A 27,116-nucleotide genomic window follows, 5' to 3' on the forward strand; every position below is an offset into this window, starting at 1 on the left:
GATTGCCTTAGTGTATTCAAGTTGTGGTCGTGAACAGGGAGTAGAACCGGGATCACAAGCTTCAAATCCTTTTCCTCGACTAACAGACAGGCTAGCAATATCCGTTATGCATTTCCCAATGTTTCTGTTACTATAATTCGTGTCCACACATTTCTAGCTATTCTGAGGCACTTTCTTATTTCGGAAATAGTTAAGGTAGTCATGTGGGCCACTCCATTGATCATGTGGGCTTCTGCGATGATCCTATGAGCTACTCAGATACATTTCACAGTTCATACCTTTTTAACCTTCTGAATGCTGCATTTAGGCAGCAGGAGGAAGAGTAATGTCAAATTACTTTCATGCTGATTTTCCTGTACTTTTTCTCTGCCTGCAGTACTTTGCCCATTAGCACCTACCAAATGAATTCATTTAATGATTTTCTGGGAAGCATACATATAGAAATTACTGAAAAAAATATAAGCGCAAATGCAGTACACTACAACATTTAGCAAAATACAATCTTTCAAATACGGCAGGGAAATTAAATACCACCAATAAAGCGCACATTATTTAACTAAATCATACCCAAATACCAAGATCTAGATTAAGACACTTGAAATACAATGAGATTTCATACGTCAATTACATTTGCCAGTTTCTATATATTAAATCAAAATAGAAACTAAAATGCATGGTCCTTCATGAATGCATAACGTGGTTAAACTTTTTTTTTTTTTTGCTGTGCTGTCTTAATATACGTTCTCAAACCTACTCCAATATTGAATGATTTTTAGGGAGAGTAGAATGCTTAGACCTTCCAATCTGGTAAGGGATTCATACTTTAAAAATATTACCCATAGAATCTTTTTTCTTTTCTACTACAAACTGATTACAATCCAAAAGAAAATGCACAATATTGCCTTTTACTTTAAGACAACAAAAACAGCACCACCATTGGCAGTGACCCTATCGCTGTAACCTTTGATCCACTAGAAAGGGTCAGTTCACATTTTAATCCTTTGAATTTATCTTATATACTTATTTGGCATCTCGGGTAGACAAAACAAAAATTCCATCGGTCCCTGTCCATCGATGGAAACTACAAAATTAACTTTTGCAAGCCAAGTATGGTCTATTGTTGTATTGTTACGAATACTAATTTGCAAAGCTTTCTCCTTTAGTATTCTTTCAACCTTAGCCATGGTCAGCGTCTTGTCACATGTAAGAATATCAGTTCCCAAAGTAGATTGGTACACCGTGGTCTTAATATCTACTGAAAGCTTTTCTGGGCCAACAGTTTAGTCTCGCCTTGTAAAGTCAGAGAGCTTATCTTCCTAAGGAGAACAGTTTAAAGAGTTAAGGAAACAGAGAACTTGGCCTTTCCTTGCAAATTACACTATTGAAAATCCATTTCTAATATTAAGGACTGTATGGTAAAGCTCTCCAGAACTGTGAGTAGCTTTTTGAGACAAATACTTTCTGTAAATTCCCAGTCAACCCTGGTATCCAGAGAAAGTAACTAAGTACCATGTAGAGCTTCAGGAATCAGTCTCCCTAGAGTAGATTTCCTTAAAGGATCACACAAATAACCACCATATTTATTATAAAACCTTTTTAGCTTGTGTGTTGTTGCTAGATGGGAGGATTTCAATATTTAAAAGTGTTTGTCCAACCTAAGTTTATCAGCAAAATGTAGACCGAGTTATTTATAAGCACTTACCTGCTCTAAAGGGGTGCCTTGAAGAAAACAGTTAATTTTCCTTTGGCCTGGGTGAAACGATAGGGGTTTTAGTTCCAGCTTTAATGCCTAATCAATTAAGTGAGCAATAAGCACCTAAAGCATTTACTTTTGTAGGACAACAGGAGTGAAATCCAGTAAAATCAAATTGTCGACACACCTAAGTGTAAAGATATGAATGTCTTTGAGTTAGGTAATAGTAATGTTTGTTTTTTTAATGTCAACTGTGTGGTTGCAAGCACTGAATATTTTTTGTTTTAGCATCACCAAGTCATTACCTTCATGTCGTCGTAATACTATTGCAACCGATTTTAGACATAAAGGATTAGGCCCCTGTAAAAATATTTAGGAAAATAGACCAAAAATAAGTTAAAAAGAAAGGAAGCCCAAATGCAACCCTGGTGCATACCATTTTCTTTAGGGATTTTAGGGTACATTACACCATAAAAGATTTTGATCGTCTAGCTCAGAGACTGCTTGAAGAACCACAAAACAGCTGCAGAATTGACCAGCGGATTTGTGGATCTTCCTGCAGAGGCCCACAGTTACGAAGCAATGAGCAGTAGCTGAAGAATTCAGTAGAAATCTGCCTTATTCCCTCTGGAGTATACCCTCTTTAACAGGCCAGCTGCCAAGATAGTTTAATATGTTCCTTGCAAAATAGTGGTACCAATAGGGAGATTCATCTGTAATATTCTGGATTAGTTCCATCCTCCTTTTTAGGTCGAGCGCGCAAGCACTCTGGCCTGTTGTAATCTATCTGTGGGCTTTAACCACGTCCACCACTCGCCCATCACCATCACTCGTTCATGGGCTTGCCTTTCAAAAATCGTTTGTTATCATTGGTAAATGCTTTATGTTTGTCCCTCCTTGGGGCGTGTTTGTTACCAGTTTGGCCATCGCCCCTGTTACACGAATAATTGCACGTTTGCCGATACGTTTGACTGCGAACAAACTTCTTTTTCCTTTTGATTGTCTTGTTCTTGCTCATGGCGGCCATGGCGCTTTGAACCGACTTACTTATGTCAACTGTTTGACTTTTTTCATTTTCAATTTATGTGGCAAGAAAAGTCCAGTTAGGAATTTACAACACGAATAGCTCTAACTCGAGCAAACACGAGACCCGTTGCATTGCAAATGCTTGTTTAGTATAGGTTTTAGAATTGCTCTTGGCGAAGGGTCCGGGATAAAAACATTATTTAAAACCGAATGAAAGAGAGGCTAATAATAATGCCTACCACGGAGAAGTATATTTACATATGACTGCTCGGAAATTATGTAATCTGTCAGCTCAAGATGGTTTTAATTCTTTTGACTCACATCTATTTCTTGAAACTGTGGTAAATCTGGATCAAGAGTATACTAGTATACTGTCCAGCCTGCTGCGCCTCATTAACTTCATGGTCTTTTTTTATTATATAGGAAAGCAGTTTAGCTGCATAAACGTTCTTAAGGAACTGAGCCCTCAAGGCAATCCGATGAGACTGTAATCACTTTGTTAACCAAAAGCCAGAATTGCTTTGCATTCCCTGTGGCAAGGCAATAACTGTACATTCCTAAGCAGCAAAGTTATAATAATTAGGCTTAGTGTGAACCAGGAAATGTTGATAGTTCCTTTTGACAGTGCCCGATATATCTGCCTAATCAGCCTTATTATTAGCCAATTTACTCTTAGGTTTAGTGTGAACTAGGAGATTTTGATAGTTACTTTTGAGGGTGCTCCATATACCTGCCTAATCAGCCTTACTAGCCAAGTTACAGTGGGCCAAATTTGGTTATTTTTCCCAAGATTGCAGTAGTCTAAAGTCAAACCATGGGGTTAGCTTAATATTTCCCTCAGCTGAAATTTGTTACCAAGAACAGTTTTTGATTTCGAACTTGAAAGCCCCATCTCTCAGATTAGCATACCAATTATAGTAGCATGTATTAAAATTGCAAACACGCTTAGGACTAACTTTTTTTTAACTTCATCATTGGTAATTTCAACTCTTTTTCTGTGGGAAGAAATAGATTGAAATGACAAACCTGTTTTGTGAGATGTTGCTTTAGGCATTTTAGCAATAATTTAAAGAATCAGATGGTCACTAGTAACCCCCCCCCCCCCCCCCCCCCCCCCATGGACCACTTTACATGATTTCACAAATTTCGAGTACTTGTCTTAGGGATGCCTAATCAGTGGAAATCAATGAAGTAAGACTACCTTCTGGAAGACTCTCATTTAAGGGCTTTAGACTATGTTGTGCCAATAGCAAAAGTATTAGCTCAGACGTTTGGAGAGTAAACACAGTGTACCTCTATAGAATTAGTCATATGTAGTTTTAAAACTAATTTGGGTAGTAAATGGTCAAAACATGTTAGCAGGAGTTTGAGATTGAAGTCTCCTGCAATAAGAAACAGTGCAGGGGGATATTGAAATGGAACTAAGGCCATATAAGCACAGTGAACAATCCCAAAGCCCAGTTACAATCATTTTATTATAATAAGCCATTTTAATTTATATAACTTGAGCCAGGTTTGTTAAGCCAACTCGCAGCTGACCTGACACGACCTGTGTGATACAATGGTGTTCGCAAAAGAGAGATACCCATTTACAGTCACTCACCTGAAGCCAGGTCTTCAGAAAAATCCAAGAATCATATTTGTCATAATACGTGGACACATAGTTTACCCCAATATTAAATCCATGAACATTCCAAATAGAGACCTGTTCATAAGGGCTGTCAGTCTACATAATGGATACCATTCCATAGACCCAAGTCATAAGCATTTTTAGGCCCCCAAGACCGGGGTCTAAGGCAAACTTATACAGAGGGGACATTATCTTATGTTTCATAAATTGCATTCTTATCTCGGATTGTACAAAGATCCTCTATCCCTCTTGATTAACCTTGCTAATCAGTTCTTTTCCTTTTAAATTTGGGTAGTGCAAAGGCGCTTTGAACAACTATGGGTAGGAGTAAAACCTCTTTGATCCTTCCAAAAGGTTGTTTCAGAGTGTCTTCTGGATACTCTATAGTTGTCGGCTGGCTCTTTGCATAAATAATGCCTATTTCCTATAGCTCGGCCTCAACTTCAGAGAGACTACTTTGTTGATTAGAATTGCACACAAGTTAATTCTCATCTTTTCTGTATACAGAAGCCCACCCAATCTAGATCTTTAGAGCTGTTTCTTTTAAATTCTTTTGGGGCTTAAAAAGAAGCTCGTAGCATAAGTGGTCAAATTTAAACATTTGCGTGCCTTTCATTTATTGAGCTTTAAAGAATTGAGCAGCCGTTAAAATAGGCACCGCTCATACCCTTATGTTCGACGTCCCCTGAGTAACCTCACATTACAAATACAAGAGCATACTTTATGTTTACTTTTGGAACCTCTTATGAGAGCTTGTCTGAGCCAGATGAGAGTAGGAAACCGCACAATTAGGACTTAATGGGGTGGTAATGGCAAAGCCAGCACTTGGTTTATTGATAAACTTGACTATTTTGGTTTGGTTAGTTTAGGAAGCAGTCGTTCTTTCCTTGGCAGTGAAATTGGCACATTATCGGCTATTAAATTTATTAAGAAACTAAATTGCTCATTTTTAATATATAATTTGCCAGTCTACCACCTATTTTGCAATTTGCCATATCTTTCAGCAATTTAACATATCTTGTGCCTATTTAGTGCATCTTTAGCCAGTTTACTACATCTTTTGCTAGTGCCTAGTAATGTCGGATTAACCAAATGCAACTGAGGTGAGACGATGGGGACACAGTTAAAAAAAAAAAAAAAAAAAAAGTAGAATGTAGCACGTGAGGGTGGCATGCATGTGAGCCTGTCAAATGTTGGAGTCAGCAACCATTTTGAGGGCAGTTTTTGGAACAACTACCTAGAAGATAGTTTGCTGAACAAGTTGTAAAAGGAGAGCAAAGGTTAAAGAATAACTGTATCATGTCTTAAGATTTTGTTTTTTACATTCATCTTATTTTAGCTATTTGCATTTAGATTTTAAAGAAAGACAGAAGGTCTACGGCAGTTAAAACACATTATTTTAGAGAATTGTCCCGTGTACATAACAAAGAGGTGGAATATTTATTGGACTTTTCTTAATATGCTGGTCATGCAGTCGGATATTAGTGTGGTGGTTGCTCCAGTTAAAAGATGTACGTTGTCCAAATACCACTTGTAGAGCACCGAAATACGCTTTAAGTAATCCATAAGAAAGTGATACCTGTAATACTTGAGTTAATTTCAGACACTTCTAATTAGTAAGAACTGCACCCCAGCCCTCTTGTTTTTTTCCACTATGCCAAACCAGGCAGGGACTAGCCCTTTGCATCACCGTTAGTCCTGACATTGCAGGCCTTCTCCCCCCTGAACCGGACCCCAAGCAACACCAGACGAGTTTTGGAATTGTTGGTCCTAGTTTATTTGGGTCGGCTTGTAGCACGGGTCCCACATCTGGGTAAACCCGCCACACTTAGGTCAGGACTCTGAGGAATACAGAAAAGTGATGGGTGGTATGCTTGAATTGATCTCAGCCATTGGTAATTACTCTGTGCCTGTGTGGGGTTGGTTGCGCCCGGTGAATCGATTCAAAGGGGACTTGGTATTGCCCAGCAGGTTGTCCTGCTCTTGTTGGATGAGAACCAAGACTTATTTGCTTATGGTTGATTAGTGTCGGAAGTGGCATGGTGGGCCGCGAACAGCTCAAGCATTCTGCCCTTCACTTTTTTGTTTTCCTAATTACATTTTAAGACAAAAGACAAACCTATTTAATTTGTCATAGAGTGAATGGCCAGACCTGCCTGAGCCAGGAATGCACAGACACTTTTGCAGAATAGGTGACAATGCTAACAAACCTTTAAGCTAGGAAATTATTATTTTCTTTTGCTGAAACCCTGATGGAGATAAAAGACCTCCTTCGTCTGTCGATCATTGCCCTGGTCAATAACTTGATTTCCCTACCTTTCTTAATTTTCTATGAAATAAAGCAATATGTAGTTCTGAGTTTACTTAAAGCAAATGAGAGTAAATGAGTGCAGTACTGCAGCCACCTCTATTCTGATCACTTCTGCAATGACTGGTGAGTGTTTAATTTCAGTGGTTGAATCAGAGGGAGGAGGATGGGCTGCATCGCTTATCTCAGATTTTCGGGTCCTAAAAAGGCTGTTTGCAGCATTGGTCCACTGTATGGCTAGGCTATCTAAATCTGTCAGCTTCTAAGGTAGTTAACTTGGTAGTGCACCTGTGACAGTTGTATGGCTTTTTGGTCGCTGCTAAGAATCTGGGCAGGCAAGGTGAGCCTTTGAACCTTCAAGGTTAATGGTATGGGTGTCTTTGAGTTAGGTAATAGTAATGGCTGTAATTTACAGTTTCCTTTTTTTTTTTAATGTCAACTGTCTGGTTGCAAGCACTGAATATTTTTTGGTTTTAACATCACCAACGTCCTTACCTTCATGTCATTGTAATATTAGCATTGGGAACTGTGACTGTCTGGTTTGTATTCAATGTATGCATTGCGACGCCTCTATTTAACCGATGAATTATTTATTTTGCAGGCCGGCCGCGGAACAAACTGGAGCCCATGGACACAATATTTGTCAAACAAGTTAAGGAGGGAGGGTCAGCTTTCCAAGCTGGATTGTGCACAGGTACTGTTTTTGTCAATTGCTTTAAAGTTGCATCTAACTTTAGACACCCCCCTCCCACAAACACACATAGATATGTATGTATACACGCAGTTGAACGGTGTAATAGGCTATTAATTGCCATTGTTAACTGTAGGGAGGGGCAGTGACTTACAAGAAGCGAAGCCTCAAGTGGGTGATGCCCCCTGCTGTCTCAACAGTGATAATAGCATATTCTGCAAGCATGGTTTATGCCATGGCATTTTTTTATGTGTACTGTCTTAACAAATGCATTTAAACAAAAATAGGACGAAAGGGGTTACATTTGTGCTGCAGTGTAAAATTACACGAGCTAGCTAGCTGTTGGGAGAGATTTGCCCATCTGTAAAGTAATTGTTACATGCAATCTGTCAGGCAGTGTAAAATTATTTTTCTCATGTCATTTTGCTATTCTGTGGTAATAAACTCAAATTTGGCCTTTGCACTGTAGTAATGAACGTGTGTTTATTGTTAAATGTGCTCGAAATTATGGGTTGGGCCACATTTATTTTCATAGCCATGATGTGTGTGCGTAAATTAAGTAATACACACGATAATAACTGTTCTGACAGAAAAGGTACAATATTGCACATCATGAATGCATCCACTTTTAACCAATTGCACGTTTGAAATTATTTTTTTAAACTGTTCATTTTCACATGTTCAACAGTATCATCTTTATAACTTTGTGAATACAGCAGTATCTGGCACAGATCACTTATTAGTGCAACACATTGCATATTGGTGAACACAATGTCAGTGCCTAAAATAAAAGAATTAACTTTAAATTATGTGAGAGTGCTCCTACCATGACCCCCAAACTTCTTATATTTCTTCATACACCCTCTTGCCTTGTAAGTGGCCTCATTCTCCTGGCACAGTAATCCATAGCTCTTGCCCATTCACCCTGCTCCTCCAGTGTCTAATGTGGCTGTGAAGAAGCTCACTGCTAGCAATAGTCTGGCCCACCTGGACCCTGCTCAACAATGTCACGTTTGGGGTTTATGGTGACTTAAAGTGCCTAGGACCTACTCAGTGTCCGATGCACATGTTCACAGCAGTGAACAATAACTGTGTAACCCAGTATTGTGTGTAGGAATGTACCAGTGGCCTGAACATAGCGCAGACAATTCAGGTTAGGAAACTTGCCCATCATCCAAAGCTGAGCAGGTGGGAGTAGACTCTATGAAAGTGTTTAAATTGGATTAACCTGAGGTGGAGAGGAGATGACCATCATACAGGAGGCTGTCTTCAACTCCGTCTATTCGTCATCCTCCAGCCCTCGAAGCTCCTGCTCCCATTTCCCCTTTAGCTTTCTCATGGGATCTAGCAAATGGACTGCTCATGTTTTATATGTTCTGGAGATGCTCTTCTTCCCAGTATGCCCTATAGAACGTTTAGGTTTCTGAGTGTTAAAATCTGGAAGAGTTAGTAGCTTATCTCGATAGTGTTCTAAGTTGTAATGCAACTACAGGTGTCTAAACAATTGAGTTTTGTGTAAAGAGAATTTCCCTGACAGCTACTCAGATGCTTTGATAACCATATGCCCCGCAAGCTTGATATGCCTGTCAAAGTCCCATTGTTGGACTCCCTCCCGCTTCCCCACCTGGAGAAGCCACATGCCTTGCCAAAAAGGGGTTCTTTTATTAGCCTCACTAGGCAACCAAAGTGTTTTAGGGTCACTCACCAACATAGTATAGGCACCCTAGTGATCGATAGTGATATGTAGGGAATTTTGGATCATATAGAAGGGAGTGCAGACCAAACCTCTTGGGCAGGTTGAGCTTCATTCTCATTGCCAAATCACTCGTCGCAGAAGATCCAGTAATTTATTGGGATTACCTGCGAGGACTAGTAGTAGTCTGAGATCGCGAATTCCCAATTTATTGACTGGGGACTGCACACATTTCATCACGGATTACACCTGGGGAAGGCCCCAAGCCCAGGGGAATTTGCTGACCATAGATTTAAGTTTTGTGAAGAAGTAAGATGGAATAGCTTATGGGTAGTTCTGGACGCTATATACAACTCTTGGTAAATAAATCATTTTAACCAGTGTGCCTCGATCCTTTTAGAGATCAACAGCATGGCCCAAGCATCCAGTTCCTGCTTTTTTTAGTTAATAGTGTGAAGTTCCGGTCCCCCAGTGCTTGTTTGGGTCTGTCACCACATGTATGTTTAAATATTTAAAGTGGTCCTCCACAATATGTAATTGGGCATGGCAGGAGCTGCTACTTCACCAAAACATAAACGGATTTACCCCAACTAAACTCCTGTCCTGCTGTGTCCCTGTAGATCTGGAAGATTTGGATAGGTTTTGGGAGATGTGTTGTGTTGTTGAAGCATGTTGCCTGCACACAGGGACACCCTGCCATCATACTCATCACTCCACTGGAATCTCCTAAGCTGCGCGTCTTGCTGTAACCACTCAGTGAGTAGATCAATCACCAATGCAAAGCGTAAAGGGGGGAGTAGACACCCTTGGCAGGTGGCCACCTTCACCGGGAATCAGGCAGATAAGACTTTGTTTACCCGAACATGGGCCCAAGGGGCCATATACAGAGCTGCTTTGTATCTAATAAAGAGATGGCCAAAGTTCTTTCTCTTTAGGATTTGATGCCTACTGAGTCAGATGCTTTCTTGAATTCCACGATGCTAATTCAGCTGGGCTCTGCTGCTGCTGTTCTCTCACCAGGGCCTCTCATAGGAACCACAGACAGTGGTTTGTGCTCTTCTCCGGCGCAAAGCCATTTTAGTTGCTGTGGACCGAGGTGTGTACCATTTTCACTAGTCTGCTGGCAAACCTTAGCAAGTATTTTGACTTCAAAATTAATTGATGAAATTGGACAATAGGATGAGCTTTTGTCCAAAGATTTATCTGATTTTGATATTATTAGTACCCTGGTGCTAAGTAGATCTGTATTTCCTCCTTTTATAAGTGAAGGTCCAGCTCCTCTTTTCCTCATTTGTTAAAACCTGCAGTATCAGATCTCTGGTTATGGGGTGGGCAACTTCTGCTTGCAGTGGAATCTGTTCCTAATAGAGGGATTTGTAATGTATAGTAAATGTTTCAGCTATTCCTATGTTTTCGGTGACCAAGTCCCCTTCGCTGGTAAGAATCGAGGAGACAAACCTAGTACCCAGTTGCTTGTTGGCCAGCCAATAAAACTTATTTGCTTTGTTTCTGTGTTCATATATTCTGTGCTGGGAGGCCCACTATGCTACCTTTGATGTGCCAAGCAGCTTCTGCTTTAGCACGAGCCACCTCCAATTGCCTAAATGTCGCCACTTGTATGAGCCGGTCACTTGTGCCTCTAATCGGGCAATTTGTGTTTCCAGTATTTCCATTTTGTGTTGGCTGTCTTTGGCTTTCCTCCCAAGCAGGGTTGTGGCTCTCCCTCAAATAACTGTGTTAAATGCCTTCCAAAAAGCTGTGGTGGAGGGGACTGAATGAGTGTTCACTTAGAGGTATTCTGTAATATCACCCCTCAGATTGTCTGCTAGATCTTCGTCTTCCAGCCTTGATGTGTTGAGGCACCACGTGGCACTGTGACGTTGTTTGGTCCAAACAGCATGAATTGTTAATGGGGAATGGTCAGTTAGCCCTCTCTAAAGGATATGCCCCTTTCGTACCAAGGACATCTCTGTCTTCAGGAGAAATGTATAATCTAATCACAAGAAAGAGCTGCGGGGGTGAGTTGTAGGTGAATTGCCTGCCTCTCTCTCCATATGTCTCAAAGCCCTCTTGTACTTGGTTGGTTTGGTAAGACCTTGAATCAGTGTAGTCAGGGAGAGGTGACCTATATAGGCTCCTCTGAGTGCCATGTTTGATCATGCTCATGGTGTGTTTATTATTTCAAAAATCAACAGCAAACTGAAAGAGAAAACAACTTAACGCCTCCAAGTCTGTACTACCTTTCTTGAATCAGATGCCACTCATACATTTTCCCAGTTTCTCCCTCAGGTATGGAACAACAAGCTTAAGTTGTTTCTGACCTCTCTGCTGTCAACTTAGGTGTCTTAATGGGTTGAGTAGCTCAATGGTCAATTTGCATTGACCATTTGTGGGATACCGGACACTTGGGTAGCTGAGCTTAGTTACTTTAGTACACTGTGTAAATGTGCTACCACTGAAGGACCCAATGTATGTAGTGCATTTATTTCACCTCCCCACACCCCTGAGAGGCCCATCAAGCTCTTTGCCACTTTTTAACTTGTAGGCGTCTTCTCGCTGCCTTCGTCCTTGCAGAGGTCTGTGGTCCTTATGTTCTATTCTATTCGGGAAACCAACACCCCCCACCTGCCTTATTGTGCTTTTTCCCTCTGAGATATGGGTTTCTTGCTTCTGTCCAAGACCATCCCTGGTCTGGGGTCTCAAAGAAAATAAATCTGACCTAGAAGTTCGCCTTAAGTTTGGCTGGGTAAAGTAGCTTATATTGCTGGCCCAGTGCTCTTGTTTGGTCTTGCCAAAGACAGTGCATTCACTTGTTTTTTCGAAACATTTTGTTACCTTATAGAGTGCTTAGAGGCTACCCATTGCTTACCATTGGCAGGCTTCATTGTCACTTATTTGCTTGCTTGCTTATTCATCATATTCTGTAGGCTTTCCTTCCATTTCTTGTGTTTCGCCCTCCCCTGGAGCATGGTCGCGTTATGTGTCCTCTTACTGTTCACTTTTTTCAGGTGCAACGTTTTTCTTTTTGTCTACGTGACTGCAAAGCCAAGTTAGCTGTTTCTGAATTCTGAAACAAGAAACTGTCCTGATGGAAATAGAAGGCACAGATGTGCTCTAGTTCCCGAGGCCCCTCGTGTGAATGTCCTAAGCCGAAGTCGATAAGTTTGGGTAAGCAGAGGAAATCCAAACAAAAACATAAGTCAAAACACAGATTCCCCTCGTCCTGCCACTCGCACCATTCAAAGGTGTGTAATACCTCGAGCCTAGACAATGGAAACAATCTGCTGAACGGAATCCAGCTGTGTTCCTGCTCCGACTACCCATTGAGGGCACTGCTAGAGCTGACAAACGCAGTCAGTTGAAAAAGGCTGCAGAGAGAATATGTGGTACACCACTGGATCTGCTGGAGCACTTTTGAGCCTCAGGGATCCGAGGAAGCTGCCAGGTGGGACTCCATCTGAAGCAGACTGTGCCACTTGACCCCCCAGCCAAGGGCTGACCTCTGCCTTGAGCATGGTGCCGCTGGCTCCTGCCTTGCCTCAACATCGGATGCCTTCCTCTGCTCCATGACTGATACCACCAATCTGAACCTTGGTGCCAGTTCTGGCGTCAGACACTAGACAATGATCCAACAATTCTAATGGACTCTGAGGCGCAGCCCCTATCCTCTAGACATCAGCATTATGCTCATTCCAACCCAGAAACCTACCACCACTATGACGGCGACAAAGTAGACTATATAGGCAGTTTTTGTGATGAAAGGAACATTTTCGAAGAGCTCCGTGATGCCAGTGGTCTGGATACCTCACCAGACACTGGGCTATCCTCCCTAACCTAACCTGTGGTCACTGGAGACTCTACCCCCTTCACCATGGTGATAAGGAGAGCAGCAGAAGTCCTTGACCTTACTTTTCTTAAGTAGGAAATAAAGACCAGTCTCTTGACTGAGGTTCTCAGTAGAGCACAGACCCACCAAGAACCTTTACTACCTTTTAATGAGGCCCTCATTGACATGCTGGTGGGCACCTGAGTGAAGCCAGGGTCAATCAATTAATTAGGTGTTATTTGTCACCCGTTTGGGTATTGAGGCCCTTGCTGCACATTTTTTTCTCAAAGCCAGGTTTTCAGTCCCTTTCTGAAATGGGTCAGCGAGGAGGTGGAATGGGAGGACATTCCAGCCTTTGGAAGTGGGGTGAGAAGGAGCATCCTCCGACGTGGCAGCAGTGTATCCGTGGTGTCTTTGCAAAGGCAATGTGTGCCGAGCGGAGATTGTTGGTTGGTGGAGGTGAAGGCAGTGGTTCAGGTAGGTGGGTCCTTGGTTATGGAGGGCTTTGTAGGCATGATTCAGGGGCTTGAAGTGGCATCTTTTCTGGATCTGGAGCCAGTGGCAGTCCTTCAGGTGCCAGGTGATGTGAGTTCTCTTGGGCAGGAAAAGTAGCAGTCTGGCAGCTGCGTTCTGGATTGTCTGGAGTCTTTGCATGACTTTGGTGGTGGTGCCTGTATAGAGTGCATTGCCGTAGTCCAGTCAACTGGTGATGAGGGCCTGCGTCACTGTCTTCCTCGTGCTGATGGGGAGCCACTTAAGGATCTTGTGGAGCATGTGGAAGCAGGCTGAGGAAACTGCATTGGCTGGTGTTTCATGGAGAATTCGCTGTTGAGAATGATGCCATGGTTGTGGGTGTGATATTTCAGTGTGGGGATGCGTCCGAGCTCTGCTGACTACCAGGAGTCCTTCCAGAGTTTTGAGTGTCTGCTGAAGATCATAACCTCTGTTTTGTCAGTTTTGAGCTTCAGGTAGTTGACCTTCATCCAGGCGAATGTGTTCTTCATACAGTTGTGGAAGTTGGTCTTCTTCTTGGTGGGGTCTGTTGAGAGTGAGAGGACCAGCTGTGTGTCGTAAACGTAGGAGACGATGTTGATGTTGTGCGATCTTGCCATGTCGGTAAGCAGGGTCATGTAGACGTTGAAGAGTGTTGGACTTAAGGAGGAGCCTTAGGAGATGCCGCAGATGGTGTACTTGGCCTCTTGGAGGTAGGGCGGGGAGGCGGACTCTGGGTGCGTCCCGTGGAGAAGGATGCCATCCGAGTGCCACATCTGTGAACCCAGTCTGGTGTAGTCTGGGTCAGTGTGTGGTGGTAGACTGAGTTGATGGCGGCAGATAAGTCGAGCACTATAAGGGTAGCTGCTTCTCCTCTGTTGAGCAGGGCACAGATGTAGTCTGTTGTGGCGATCAGAGCTGCCTCGGTGCTGTGATTTGCTCTGTGGCCTGAGTGGGATGGGTCTAGCATGTTGTTGCTCTCCAGGTGGTAGGTGAGTTGAAAGTTGATGGCCTTCTCAAGGACTTTGGAGGGTAACGGAAGCAGAGGGATCAGCAGTAATTCTGGAGGTCACTGGGGTCTGCAGAGGGCTTCTTGAGGAGGTGTCTGATCTGGGTGTGTTTCTAGGCTTTTGGAAAAGTGGCCATAGTTAACGAGGCATTGAGAATGATGGTGAGCTGGTAGCTGATCTTGTTTCTTCCAAGGCTGAAGATCCTATGGGGGCAGGGGTTGGTGGGTGCTCTGGAGTGGATGGAGCTCATGAGTGTGAGTATTTTCAGTATGCTGAGTTTTTCCCATGCTGTGAGCGGGTGGTCGGGGGTAGAGGTTGATGGGATGCTGGGGAGGTTAGAGGGTTGGGGTTCAAATTTACTGTAGATAGTTCTATCTTGTTACAAAAGTGGTCGGTGAGGGCATTGCAGAGTTCTTGTGGAGGGAGGGGGGGTGGAGTTTTCAATGACGGATGGGCAGGTAAACACTCTTACAATGGTGAAGAGTTCCTTGGATTGGTTGGTGCTGTCCTCGATCCTGATGGTCAGGGCCTCTTTTTTTTTTTTTCCTACTTTCATCTGGCGGTGGTAGTTGTTGAGGGCTGTTCTGAAGGTCGCTCATTCAGCGTGGTTCTTGCTGCTGTGCCATCTTCTCTCCAGTTGTTTCACCTGCATTTTGATTTGCAGCTTTCCAGGATGTACCAGCTGCCTTTTTTGGTGGGTCTGTGGGTCTTGGGGCTGGTTTGGTCGAGGTGACCAAGTCGATGGCGCTGATGATCCAGTTGTTAAAGCTCTGTACTGCCTGATCCAAGTTCTGAGGCAGATGGGGGGGGAGGCGGTTTCTGAGACAGATGGGGGCAGTGTGGGGGGGGATCCGGCAAGGGTGAAGTGTACGATGTTCTGGTCTGACCAGGTGAGTTCTGTGGTGTGGTGGAGCATGCCACCTCCATGCGTGTTGGTGCAGTCGCTGTGTTTCATTTTGTAGCCAGGGTGTTGCCGTGGCGATGTCCGGGGCCGAAAAGGAAGTGAACAAGGTCTCTGTGATGAAGGGTTTCTCAGGGGCGAGGGTGTACAGGGAGTGCAGAATTATTAGGCAAATGAGTATTTTGACCACATCATCCTCTTTATGCATGTTGTCTTACTCCAAGCTGTATAGGCTCGAAAGCCTACTACCAATTAAGCATATTAGGTGATGTGCATCTCTGTGATGAGAAGGGGTGTGGTCTAATGACATCAACACCCTATATCAGGTGTGCATAATTATTAGGCAACTTCCTTTCCTTTGGCAAAATGGGTCAAAAGAAGGACTTGACAGGCTCAGAAAAGTCAAAAATAGTGAGATATCTTGCAGAGGGATGCAGCACTTTTAAAATTGCAAAGCTTCTGAAGCGTGATCATCGAACAATCAAGCGTTTCATTCAAAATAGTCAACAGGGTCGCAAGTGGCGTGTGGAAAAACCAAGGCGCAAAATAACTGCCCATGAACTGAGAAAAGTCAAGCGTGCAGCTGCCACAATGCCACTTGCCACCAGTTTGGCCATATTTCAGAGCTGCAACATCACTGGAGTGCCCAAAAGCACAAGGTGTGCAATACTCAGAGACATGGCCAAGGTAAGAAAGGCTGAAAGACGACCACCACTGAACAAGACACACAAGCTGAAACGTCAAGACTGGGCCAAGAAATATCTCAAGACTGATTTTTCTAAGGTTTTATGGACTGATGAAATGAGAGTGAGTCTTGATGGGCCAGATGGATGGGCCCGTGGCTGGATTGGTAAAGGGCAGAGAGCTCCAGTCCGACTCAGACGCCAGCAAGGTGGAGGTGGAGTACTGGTTTGGGCTGGTATCATCAAAGATGAGCTTGTGGGGCCTTTTCGGGTTGAGGATGGAGTCAAGCTCAACTCCCAGTCCTACTGCCAGTTCCTGGAAGACACCTTCTTCAAGCAGTGGTACAGGAAGAAGTCTGCATCCTTCAAGAAAAACATGATTTTCATGCAGGACAATGCTCCATCACACGCGTCCAAGTACTCAACAGCGTGGCTGGCAAGAAAGGGTATAAAAGAAGGAAATCTAATGACATGGCCTCCTTGTTCACCTGATCTGAACCCCATTGAGAACCTGTGGTCCATCATCAAATGTGAGATTTACAAGGAGGGAAAACAGTACACCTCTCTGAACAGTGTCTGGGAGGCTGTGGTTGCTGCTGCACGCAATGTTGATGGTGAACAGATCAAAACACTGACAGAATCCATGGATGGCAGGCTTTTGAGTGTCCTTGCAAAGAAAAGTGGCTATATTGGTCACTGATTTGTTTTTGTTTTGTTTTTGAATGTCAGAAATGTATATTTGTGAATGTTGAGATGTTATATTGGTTTCACTGGTAATAATAAATAATTGAAATGGGTATATATTTTTTTTTGTTAAGTTGCCTAATAATTATGCACAGTAATAGTCACCTGCACACACAGATATCCCCCTAACATAGCTAAAACTAAAAACAAACTAAAAACTACTTCCAAAAATATTCAGCTTTGATATTAATGAGTTTTTTGGGTTCATTGAGAACATGGTTGTTGTTCAATAATAAAATTAATCCTCAAAAATACAACTTGCCTAATAATTCTGCACTCCCTGTAGATGGTTTCCCAGATTTCGGTTGCATGTTTGCAGATCGATTTGGTGTTGAACAGGATGCGCCTGAGTTGTTGGTGGCAGTGATGGCGGTCAGCCCTCGGTGTAGGAGTATCTGCAGTGGGTGCAGGTGAATGGTCCCACTGTGTGGAGGGGTGATGCGAGGCAACCGTTGTTGTTTCCAGGGTGGAGAGCACTGATATCCACGGAGGAGTATCTGTGGGAGTGAGTAGAAACAGGGTTCCTGGGGCTGAGCGCAGTCAAGGCACAGACCGACTTGCGCTTGGGGTACCCTCAGCGCGCACCTGCAGTGTGTTTGTGCAGCGGCCCCCATAAGTAGTCCTGGGAGTTGAGAGGGGCTGGCAAGGAGGCGGGAGGGTGGCGGGCGGGGACAGGAAAAACAGACAAAGTACAGGCAACAACAGAGCACAACAGTGAGGCAAAACAGAACGGGGCAACTAAGTATCCGAAAAGCAAGACTATAATTACACTTTACAAAAAAGCACATTACAAAAAACAGTTACTGTGACAGCAATTACACAAGGCGGTGAATCAGTCCAGGCAGACCGCGGTAAAGTTGCCCTTTAGTAAACAGACTAGTGTAAGACAATATAGGCGTGGCCCTAGTTACTCCAACATTCTGCTGAAACATCCAACACCAGAGTGCTTGGTAGTGCTGGTGTCCTCCAACTGTCTGAACCCCAATTCATTCCCTACCACGCCATGTGTAGGGAGTGGAATAGAAATGTTTACAAAACAGGTGATTTCCAGCACCAGTCTTCACTAAGGTTTGTTAATACCTCATGCCTCCTAAATAGGTACTCACACACATTGTGGTACAGGGTGTCTGACTTCTTGCCAGGTGTCCCTGAAGAGATTAGATCGACCATGCAGTGGCTAATTTTGAACAATCAAGATGTGGCTAAATATACCATCTGCTCAGGTTTGGACACAACAGACTGGGTAGGACAGTTGGGATCAGAGTTGTGCTTCAGTGTCACCCCTGGATTCTCTTAAATGGCTTTTCATCTGATGTGCACCAGTCCTTTATGGACTGGCTCTTTGAAATTATTTTTGAGCGTAGGCTGATTCGGCCCTGGAGAGATTTGGAGAGAGTAAGGCCTTCTCTCTGGACCTAGCTCAGCTGGCTTGGCAGTTGCCCCAATAAGATGCCCTTTCAAGGCTTTGATAGAGTATATCAGAAGAAGCAGCGCAAATACTTGCCCCAGCGGCAGCATGCCTCCCAGTCCTTTGAAAGGGGAGGCTGTGGAGCAGAAAGCATCTAGACTTCCAGGGGCAATGTACTACACAACTCCTGGCCACGCAACCACATGCAAAACTGCATTAAATTGTTCATGACTACACATGATCGCCCAGTGGTAGGTTTAGCCTCCTTATACCTCCCCAGATGATGGAGCATCACGTCAGACCAGTGACTGCTTCAGATTGTGGCACATGTATACCCTGTACCTTTTCTATTGTACCACTCTGATGTGCCGCCTACACCGCATCCAACCTGGAGGAACACTGGTCCATACTCCAGGAAGACGTTCTGGCTCACTTAGCCAAGGGAGCAATAGAGAGAGTCCCCGCCTCAGAGATTGGTACTGGTTGCTACTCCTGTTAATTTCTGTTGCTGAAAAAGGATAGAGGCCTTGGCCACATTCTAGATCTTCACCCCATGGACTGCTTCCTCCGGAAGGACAAATTCATAATGCTCACCCGGGCCCAAGTTCTGTCTGCCCTGGATCCAGAAGGTTTTATTTGCTGACATTTACACACCCTGTTTGGACTGCTGCCTGTTTACAATTGGTTTGAATGCTGCCCTGACAGATTGCCAATGGTTAGACTATTTGCAAGCATTGCTTTCATCACTTTTTGTGTCGGATTTACTTTTGTACTTCTAATGCAATTGGCAGAAAAAAACTAAAATACATAAAAGCATTGCAAGCTTGCCAAGGCCAGACATGTTGGGGTTGCCAATGCTTGTTCAAGATGTTTCTGTTAAATAGCCTATAAAGATTTTCTATCCCTAGAGTAAAAAGGTGTTCTTTGTACACATGAATGTCTAGATGAGCCTAGTGAGCTAGTGTCCATTGTCTTTTATTTTGAACAAAGATATCCGCTGGTCCATATCAAATGCCTTCTTCACTTACTGATCCACCTCATGCCCCTTCTTAGTGGAAATGACCTCTTCCCCCACTGAGTTTGAACATTTGAGCTGACCTGCACAGCTCAGAGCTGGTTTCGTAGACACTGCCTCTTAGGCATTTCAAATATCTTAAAGGTTACCTTCACTCTATGGTGATATTGTGCAGGGGTGAATATGACACGCTGAAGAACAATGAGATTTGTAAACTGTATGTTTGAGGCATGTGTGGCTGTAGATACACATGCTTAGCATAATCTCGCCATCTAGTGTTGTGCTCGGAAGTGTGCAAGTTGTTTTTCATGAGGTAGTGCGACTCCTTCTCTTGCTGTTAATACGCAGGGGCATCAGCTCCATTGCTAGATTGTTTTCTTCTAGCATCTGGTTCGTACATGTGCTGCTCTGCTCTGTCTCTGCATCGTTGTTTCCTAGTTTAGGCCTAATGTCACTACTGTTGTCGATCATGGTTAGTATTCAATCATCTTCAATCGTTCATCAATGCCGGTCTTAGGGTGACTCGGCTAGACCACGGCCCCCTTGGGCCTTTGGCCGTCGGGGCAACACTTCCACTTCGATAACAGCTGCACCGTTTCTGTTTGGTGATGGAATGGATGCTGTTTTGGTTCTGCCTTTGCTGCCACGCCAAGTTTCCACGCATCGACCACATCAGGTATGTAAATTTGCCTTTCTCCAGACTATTACGAAGACACCTTCAAAGCTTGCAAATCCTTCTAGTTCAAGAAGACATTGAGAGATCGATGACTGGAGATGTTCTGAAGTAGCACAGACAGCACACTGGATATCTTCGTGTTGGAGGAACTTCAGGAGGAGGGTTACACTCAGTGGTCGGCAGCAGATGAAGGCACCTTCTCCCACAAGGACAGCTTGTAGTCCGAGCTCAAGATGTACAACCTCACAATGGGGCAACCAGTAAGTACAGAATCCCCCTCCATCCTGGCCCCAGCAAACCATCCCCAAGGGCCCAGGACCAACCAAAGTCTTCCATTGTGCTGCCACTGCCTTCAGGTCATGGTCTGCACTGAGCAGCTGTCTGGAATGCCCAGCCGTATCAGCGCTGAAAACACAGCAGAAGACTCGTGTTCCTGAGTCGACTCACACACCATCAAAGTTGAGCCAATCATCAGAGCCGAAAGAGCCAATGCCGAAACGACGGCCCAGCTCGGCTCCAAAGTTGACAATGTCTGAACAAGGACACTTATATCAAACCCTCTGTGCCAAAAGCTGCTTCGGAGCCAAAAACATACTCCGTCCCAAAGCAAACAACCAGATCCAAACCTATGGAGCCAGTATTTGAACAGCTTCAACAGGAGATAGACTCTAGACAACTCCACCTTGTCATCCACCCAGACCCTGGCCATATATTAACAAGATCTCCCTCCATCAACTGCAGCACAGCCAAGCAAGACAGCTAGTTTTGTAGGATGTTTTGGACATTCCTATTCCAGTAAAACCTAGGACCAAGACTGACAAAGCCACTGGCTTTGTGAACCCCACTCCACCCCCACCACGTACGGCACCTCCTTCACCATCTGCAGCAGAGCAATGTTCCCCATAGAAGTCCATACATTCTTTTTGGGGGAAGATGCAGGAGACGTGTTCCATCCCCCCTCAAGGCAACCCATGGGACAGATGCAACATTGAACCAGTTATAGATACAGACACTGACCTATACCCAGCCAAGCCCTCTCCCCCAGATGACACCACTAGATACCGTGATGTAATAGGTAGAGCAGCTTCATGCCACAAGGTTTAACTTCACACAGACTCCATAGAGGATGATTTTTTATTCAAAACCCTCTCCTCTAGCCAATGATCACCATGGTATCTACCAATGCTTATGGGAATGCTCAGGAACAAACCAGACATTTTCAAAGAACCTGTCAAGGCATGTGTCATAATTTCGAGGGTAGATAAACATAAAGCATCTCCATCAGACCCCACGTATATTAAAGGCCAACTGCCTCCCGACTCACTGGTGGTTGCTACAGTGAGAAAAAGAGCGATCTCACAAACATTTGGTGAGGCACCACCACCAGACAAGGAGAGTAGAAAGATTGACATATCAGGGAAGAGGGTGGATGCCCAGTCTGTCAACCAGTGGAGAATAGGTAACTCGTTTGGCCTCCCCTCCCACTGGAATGAGATGGAGGGTCTCCTCTAACATCTCACAGATGAATACAAAAAGAGGGCATACGAGATCACTTCTGAGTGCAAGTTAATTACCAACACCTCAGTGCATTGCGCCTTATATGCAGCTGACACAGACATTAATTCCATTGTGCTCCTCAGACGTCATGCCTAGCTCAAGGTTTCATGCTTCAAGCACAGAGTACAACAGAGGATACTGGCACTCCCCTTTGATGGTGAAAATTTGTTCGGCCCTCAAGTGGACACCCTGCTTGAAAAAAGAAAAGAAACAATGAAATGACTATAGCTTTGGTAGCGTTACAAACATCATTCCAAAGAAGCTACTTTTCGCCGTTGTCCCTAAGGTGGGGCAGATAAACCCACCTCCACAGATACTGCCACGTCTTACCAATGTCCTCAGACACAGACATCTCAGCTAGGGGTTACTATAGAGGCTCCTACAGGGGCAATAATTCTAAGGGCAGAGAAAAATCAGCCTTCACAAAGCCCTCTACCTCCACAGCAAAGCTTTGACTTGCCCACCATTCCTACGACCATACATCACCTATCGTGGGACGACTACAAGGGTTTCTCCAAGCTTGACAGAACATCACCTCCGACAAGTGGATGTTGGATATTATCCATTATGGTTGTCTGGAGCTCACTTCATCACTTCCAAACATTCCACGTCGCAAACAAACTCTTGCTAGAACATCAACAGTTGCTCAAAGAGGAAGTTCAGGCACTTTTAAAGAAAGGAGCCATAGAAGTAGTTCTAACACACCAGCCGGGCACAGGAGTTTATTCCCTCTACTACATAGGTACTCACAAAGATTTTCCCGGGGGCCAATATTTCGGTCTGTGATGTGACCGAGGGCCGCATTGAAGCGAGCAGGGTGGTAGTCATGGTTGGGGGGGTGTTGGAAGTAAGGTGGGTTTATGGGAGTAAAGCATAAACATCTAGTGGCTGAAGTGCACAAAGTGAAACCAGAAAACCAGGCATTAATCTCGGCTTCCCCACTTTACGAAACTGTGTGATCCTATGCAATTTTTCATTCCACTTTCCCTCCATTCTCACATATAAAAGGACTAGAAACACAGGACTTCAGGTTGAGTGGTGTATGAAACTTTCTCCTGTGTCTGATTTATTAAACAATATTGTTTTTCATGTATAACACAAAACCAGGCCACTTAAAGGGCCACATAACCACTGACTTGCCTCTAATTTCACTATTGCATTGTTTCCAGGGCGGGTAAAGAATGAATGTTTCTGGATTCATGTTTTAAAAAAATCACTTTTAAAAATTAAAAATAAAAAACTTCTCAATTTTCCATGTACTGATATAATCTGATTTACCAAGGTTAAACTGTTCTGCAAGTTAATAAAATAAGTCTCTTCAGAATTGAAAAAGTGTATCATATTTTTACCCTTTTGCAGCAAGATGTCTTTAAAACCTTAAAAGGTTCCTAAAGTTAAGGGGTGCAGAACACCCTAGTTATATCCTTTTTTAAACTGAAAATAACCTGTAAATAAACTCCTGTTTAGTTAACATTTATTTAAAGTTAGTGCCCAGTCAGACCAGGGGGCCGCATGCAAAGGCCTGAAGGGCCTCACTTTGAGTATCACAGCTCTACTACATCATTCCCAAAAAGGGATGGGTCCTTGAGACTAATTTGGACCTCAGACCCTTATACCAGTATATCCTCTCAAAGCACTTTCACGTGGTCACTCTTCAAGATGTTATCCCACTACGACAACAAGGTAGCTTCATGGCAGCTCTCGACCTGAAAGATGCCCATTTCCACATTCCTATTCAGCCGGCTCATCGCTCATACTGCAGGTTCGTAAACAACCAGTATTTCCAATTCAAGGTACTGCCCTTTGGGTCACAACCGCACCCAGGGTCTTCACCAAATGTCTCGCAGTGGTAGGTAAAACATACACAGTTTGCAGCGTGAATCTTTTCTAGATTCATATGCTGTGTATTATTCCACCAACTAGTGGTTGTGTCTGGAATTGTCTCCAAAAACGTTTTGTCCTTTCTTTGTGTATTTTGTTGTTATTGGGAGTCAGCATACATTTATTGGTGTTCCATGTGACATTGCTGCATTTCCTCTGGAAGTTCCCACCTTTGGTCGCCATCTTAAGATTCTTTTTTTCCACTGTTGAGTCTGTACGCTTGCCGAAGGATCTCCAACATTTGGAAGAAAATAACACGAAAATGGCAGAAAACATTGGCGAAAACTTGAAGGAAGATACAGCGGATCAACAGGTACTCTCACGGAAGATCGAAGAAGAAAAAAGAGATGTTGCTTCGAGATTTATTGAGTGCCCGTGCAGGGGGCTCCCTTATTATTTATTATTATTAATGTTAGTGATTTATAAAACGCATGGCTTCCTTGAACAGGTTTCCCAGCGCCTGCCTCCTTACTAAACCAAAGTACAACAGCTATCCTATCACATAATGCAGGTGGGAACATATTGCTCATCAACTTCTTCTGAAAGCCTGAGATTATATCGATGGAAACAGCCAAGTCTTTGGTTTCTTTCAGAATGCCGCAAGTGAAGGACATGCATGCAACGAGTATGGCAAGATATTCCACAATTTAGGGCCAAGATACCCAAAAGATCGACCGCCTTGCCTTGTTCTCCCGATCCTCGGGATCAGGGCCAGATCTAAATGGAGTATAGGCAGGTACCACAGATATTAAATACAGTAGCCCAGTATTAGCAAGGCACTTGTGCACATAGCATAAGGTCTTTAATTAGATCCGGTGCTCCATAGGCAACCAGTGCAAGATGTTCACCGAGCTAGTTGTTGAAGTAAGTCTAGGTTGTCGAAGAAGCAGATGGGCTGCCACGTTTTGGACAATTTGTAGCCGCTTAAGCAGAGATTGTCACACCCAGATACAGGACATAGCCATAGTCCAGTCTGGATATCACTAAGGCCTGAATTACTGTCAGTTGAACCAAATCTGGTAAACATGCCAGGATCGTCTTCAGCCACTTAAGAATACAAAAGCATGTGACCGCAGCTTTATTTATCTGACTCATGGATAGCTAATCATCTATTCAAGGTCCTAGGATTTGGCTGCTTACATTGAAGTGGGGGTCAGGCCCAAAGCAGGGGGCCAAAGATTGGGGCCCCAGAGATGGGGTTGGTTACCTACAACAAAGCCTGTTTTGTCCACGATGTGTTTCAGCCAGTTGTTCATCCAAACTGAAACCTGAGCCAGACAAGGACTGAGAGCTTGCACATTTAGATTACCATTGGTAGATGGGGACATCACAATTTTTGTGACCTCAGCATAAGAGAAAAGTGGGAGCCCATGGGTCTCCATAATGTCAGCAAGTGGCCTTACAAATTTGGCTTAATGGAGAACACGCCTTTCCAGTTCTGTGAGAATTACTCTCAAAAAGCCAATCACCCGCCCTGTAATCTGTGTCTGCTGGTGGAAGGAGGAAGAAGAGGAACTCCATTATGAAGAGGAAGAGGTGCATCTTTCTGGTCTGCATCAAGGTTCTGAATACTCAGAGGCTCATTGGCAGGATCTGGAAACAGAATTACCTGAGGAAGCAGTTGTTACCTTCACAAACCATCACCACCAGATGACATAGGTATGTACAAACAGGTGATATAGGTAGCAGCTGATAAATATGGGGTACAATTACAAGAGGAGAAACCACAGGCATGTTTCTTACTAGAGAATATTTTACCCATTCAATCCAGAAATCAATATCTGCCCATGTTACCAAATGTGTTGGACCAAGGAACGGAGGCCTTCAAAGAACCAGCCTCATGCAGAGCTATCATGCTGAGGGCAGAAAAGAAATATGTCCTCATCCAAAGATCCTATGTACATAAAGGGTTTGGTGCCAGCTGATTCCGTTATTACAGCTACAGCCAGGAAAAGGGCCAACATCCCATTAATCTCAGGTCCTCCTCCAGCAAATGAATGGATCTCATGGGCCAGCAATTTAAAAGAAGCTCTGCAAATCAGTAGTGCATCACAAATTCAAACGCTCTGCTAAACCACTATGCATACCAAAACTGAGATTAGATGGTGGCGTTCATGAAACATCTATCACAACAATACCGGAAGAGGGCAGCACACTTAGCGGAAGAGGGCAAAAACATTTACAACACTTGCCTGAAGTCTGCACTGGACACAGCAAACACATCCAGCAGACAGATGATGACGGCTGTCACACTATGATGCCATTTGTGGCTAGAATATTGGGGTACAAACCAGAGTGACAGTTGAACATCCCGAATGCCCCATTCAATGGCGAACAACTATTCAGAAATGCAGTTGATGAGACTCAAAATCAACTGAAAAAGAATGAGACTACCAGGTCCATGGGCTCGCTCCAGTTCAGAGAGAGCATGCAAAGAGCTATAGCTCCTTTAAGAAGACCGACAGGAAGGGGTAAGTTTCAGTCAAGCACTTCACACCAATCATTCCAAGGAGGTAGTCAATCCACACTACTGCAACAAAGTTGGCAATAAAATCAGGGCAGGCATCCCTTTCAAGGCAGAACACTTGGAAGAGGAATCCACAGAGAGGTGGGGCAACGCCCTCAAATAAGTGACTTGCCAGCACTTCAGACACTCCCTCAAACAACATCACTGAGGAAAGAAAGTAAAGAACATCCTCACCTCCCTAAGACCGGTAGGAGGAAGAATAAAAAAACTTTCTTCAGGACTGGAGAAAGATCACATCAGACAAGTGGATTATAAAGTTATTCCAATACGGATATTGCATAGTGCTGTTGAAAACACCTCCACAAAAAAGTCCATAGCAGAGAGCGCTTTCAAGGAAGAAGCAACCAGGCTACTCAAGGAAGTGGAGGAGTTTCTGGAGAAAAAGGCTATAGAGCAGGTTCCAAGATTAGCAATCAACAAAGGAAACTATTCAATTTGTTTTCTAATTTCATAACTAGATGGATCTCTATGACCTATTTTACACCTGAAATTTATAAACAATTTATTAAAAACACAAAAATTAAAAATGACAACATTACAAGAAGTTATACCACAACTACAAATTGTAGATTTTATGGCACCAATAGACTTAAAGGACATCTATTTGCACATGCCAATGAATGCAAATCCCAAAACACATATCAGATCTGCGGTAGGCAAAAACATTACCAATTCAGAGTTCTAGCCTGTGAAATAAAATCAGCCTCAAGGGTATTGACAAAGTGTCTTGCAGTGGTGGCAGCGCATCTGAGAAGACGAGGCATTCACGTCTACCTTTATCTGCTTCTAGGAGCAGTAATAAATTCTATCCAAGGGTAAGTGCACCCCAGCAAGAAGAGAATCAAGACCATATTGAACGAAACTCAGCACTACCAGAATGGTTAATCCCTGACAGCGAGGACAGTGGGGAAGTTACTGGGAATGATGGCATCCTGTATCCCCTTGATTCCATATGCAAGAGACGTCATATGAGACCATTACAGGAATGGCTGTAAAATCAATGGTCAGACAACAGGCACTTGAGAAGATCTAGGGTTGTCATGAAGAAGGTGGAGGAAGAGATAGCATGATGGAACAGAGCTCATTTAACTCAAGGGAAAACATTTCTACAAGCAACTCCTACAGTGGCCATCACAACAGACACTTCTCACATGGAATGGGGTGCACACATGGGTAATCTTATAGTATGAGGAGTGTGGAAGGATCAGGAAGCAGTTCAACATTTTGGAACTAAAAACAGTGTTCCTAGCCTTAAAAGCATTTCAGAAAGAGCTTTGGGAAAGGTCACTATGGATCCAAACATGCAATATAACAACCATGTTCTATGTCAACAAACTGGGAGAATGCAATCCCTA

The 27,116-nt window shown here is 43.7% G+C and overlaps 1 protein-coding gene across 2 annotated transcripts in view; it reads left to right on the forward strand.

Moving 5' to 3' along the window:
* ARHGAP21 (Rho GTPase activating protein 21) overlaps positions 1-27,116 on the forward strand; it is a 367,146-nt gene that overhangs the window by 183,473 nt on the left and 156,557 nt on the right. For both annotated transcript variants that reach the window (XM_069211368.1, XM_069211369.1), the window contains exon 5: positions 7,259-7,351. In XM_069211368.1, the coding sequence (XP_069067469.1) occupies positions 7,259-7,351 (93 nt within the window). The remainder of the gene's footprint in view (positions 1-7,258; positions 7,352-27,116) is intronic.

Source organism: Pleurodeles waltl, chromosome 10 (assembly GCF_031143425.1).
Source record: "Pleurodeles waltl isolate 20211129_DDA chromosome 10, aPleWal1.hap1.20221129, whole genome shotgun sequence".
Lineage (NCBI taxonomy): Eukaryota > Metazoa > Chordata > Amphibia > Caudata > Salamandridae > Pleurodeles > Pleurodeles waltl.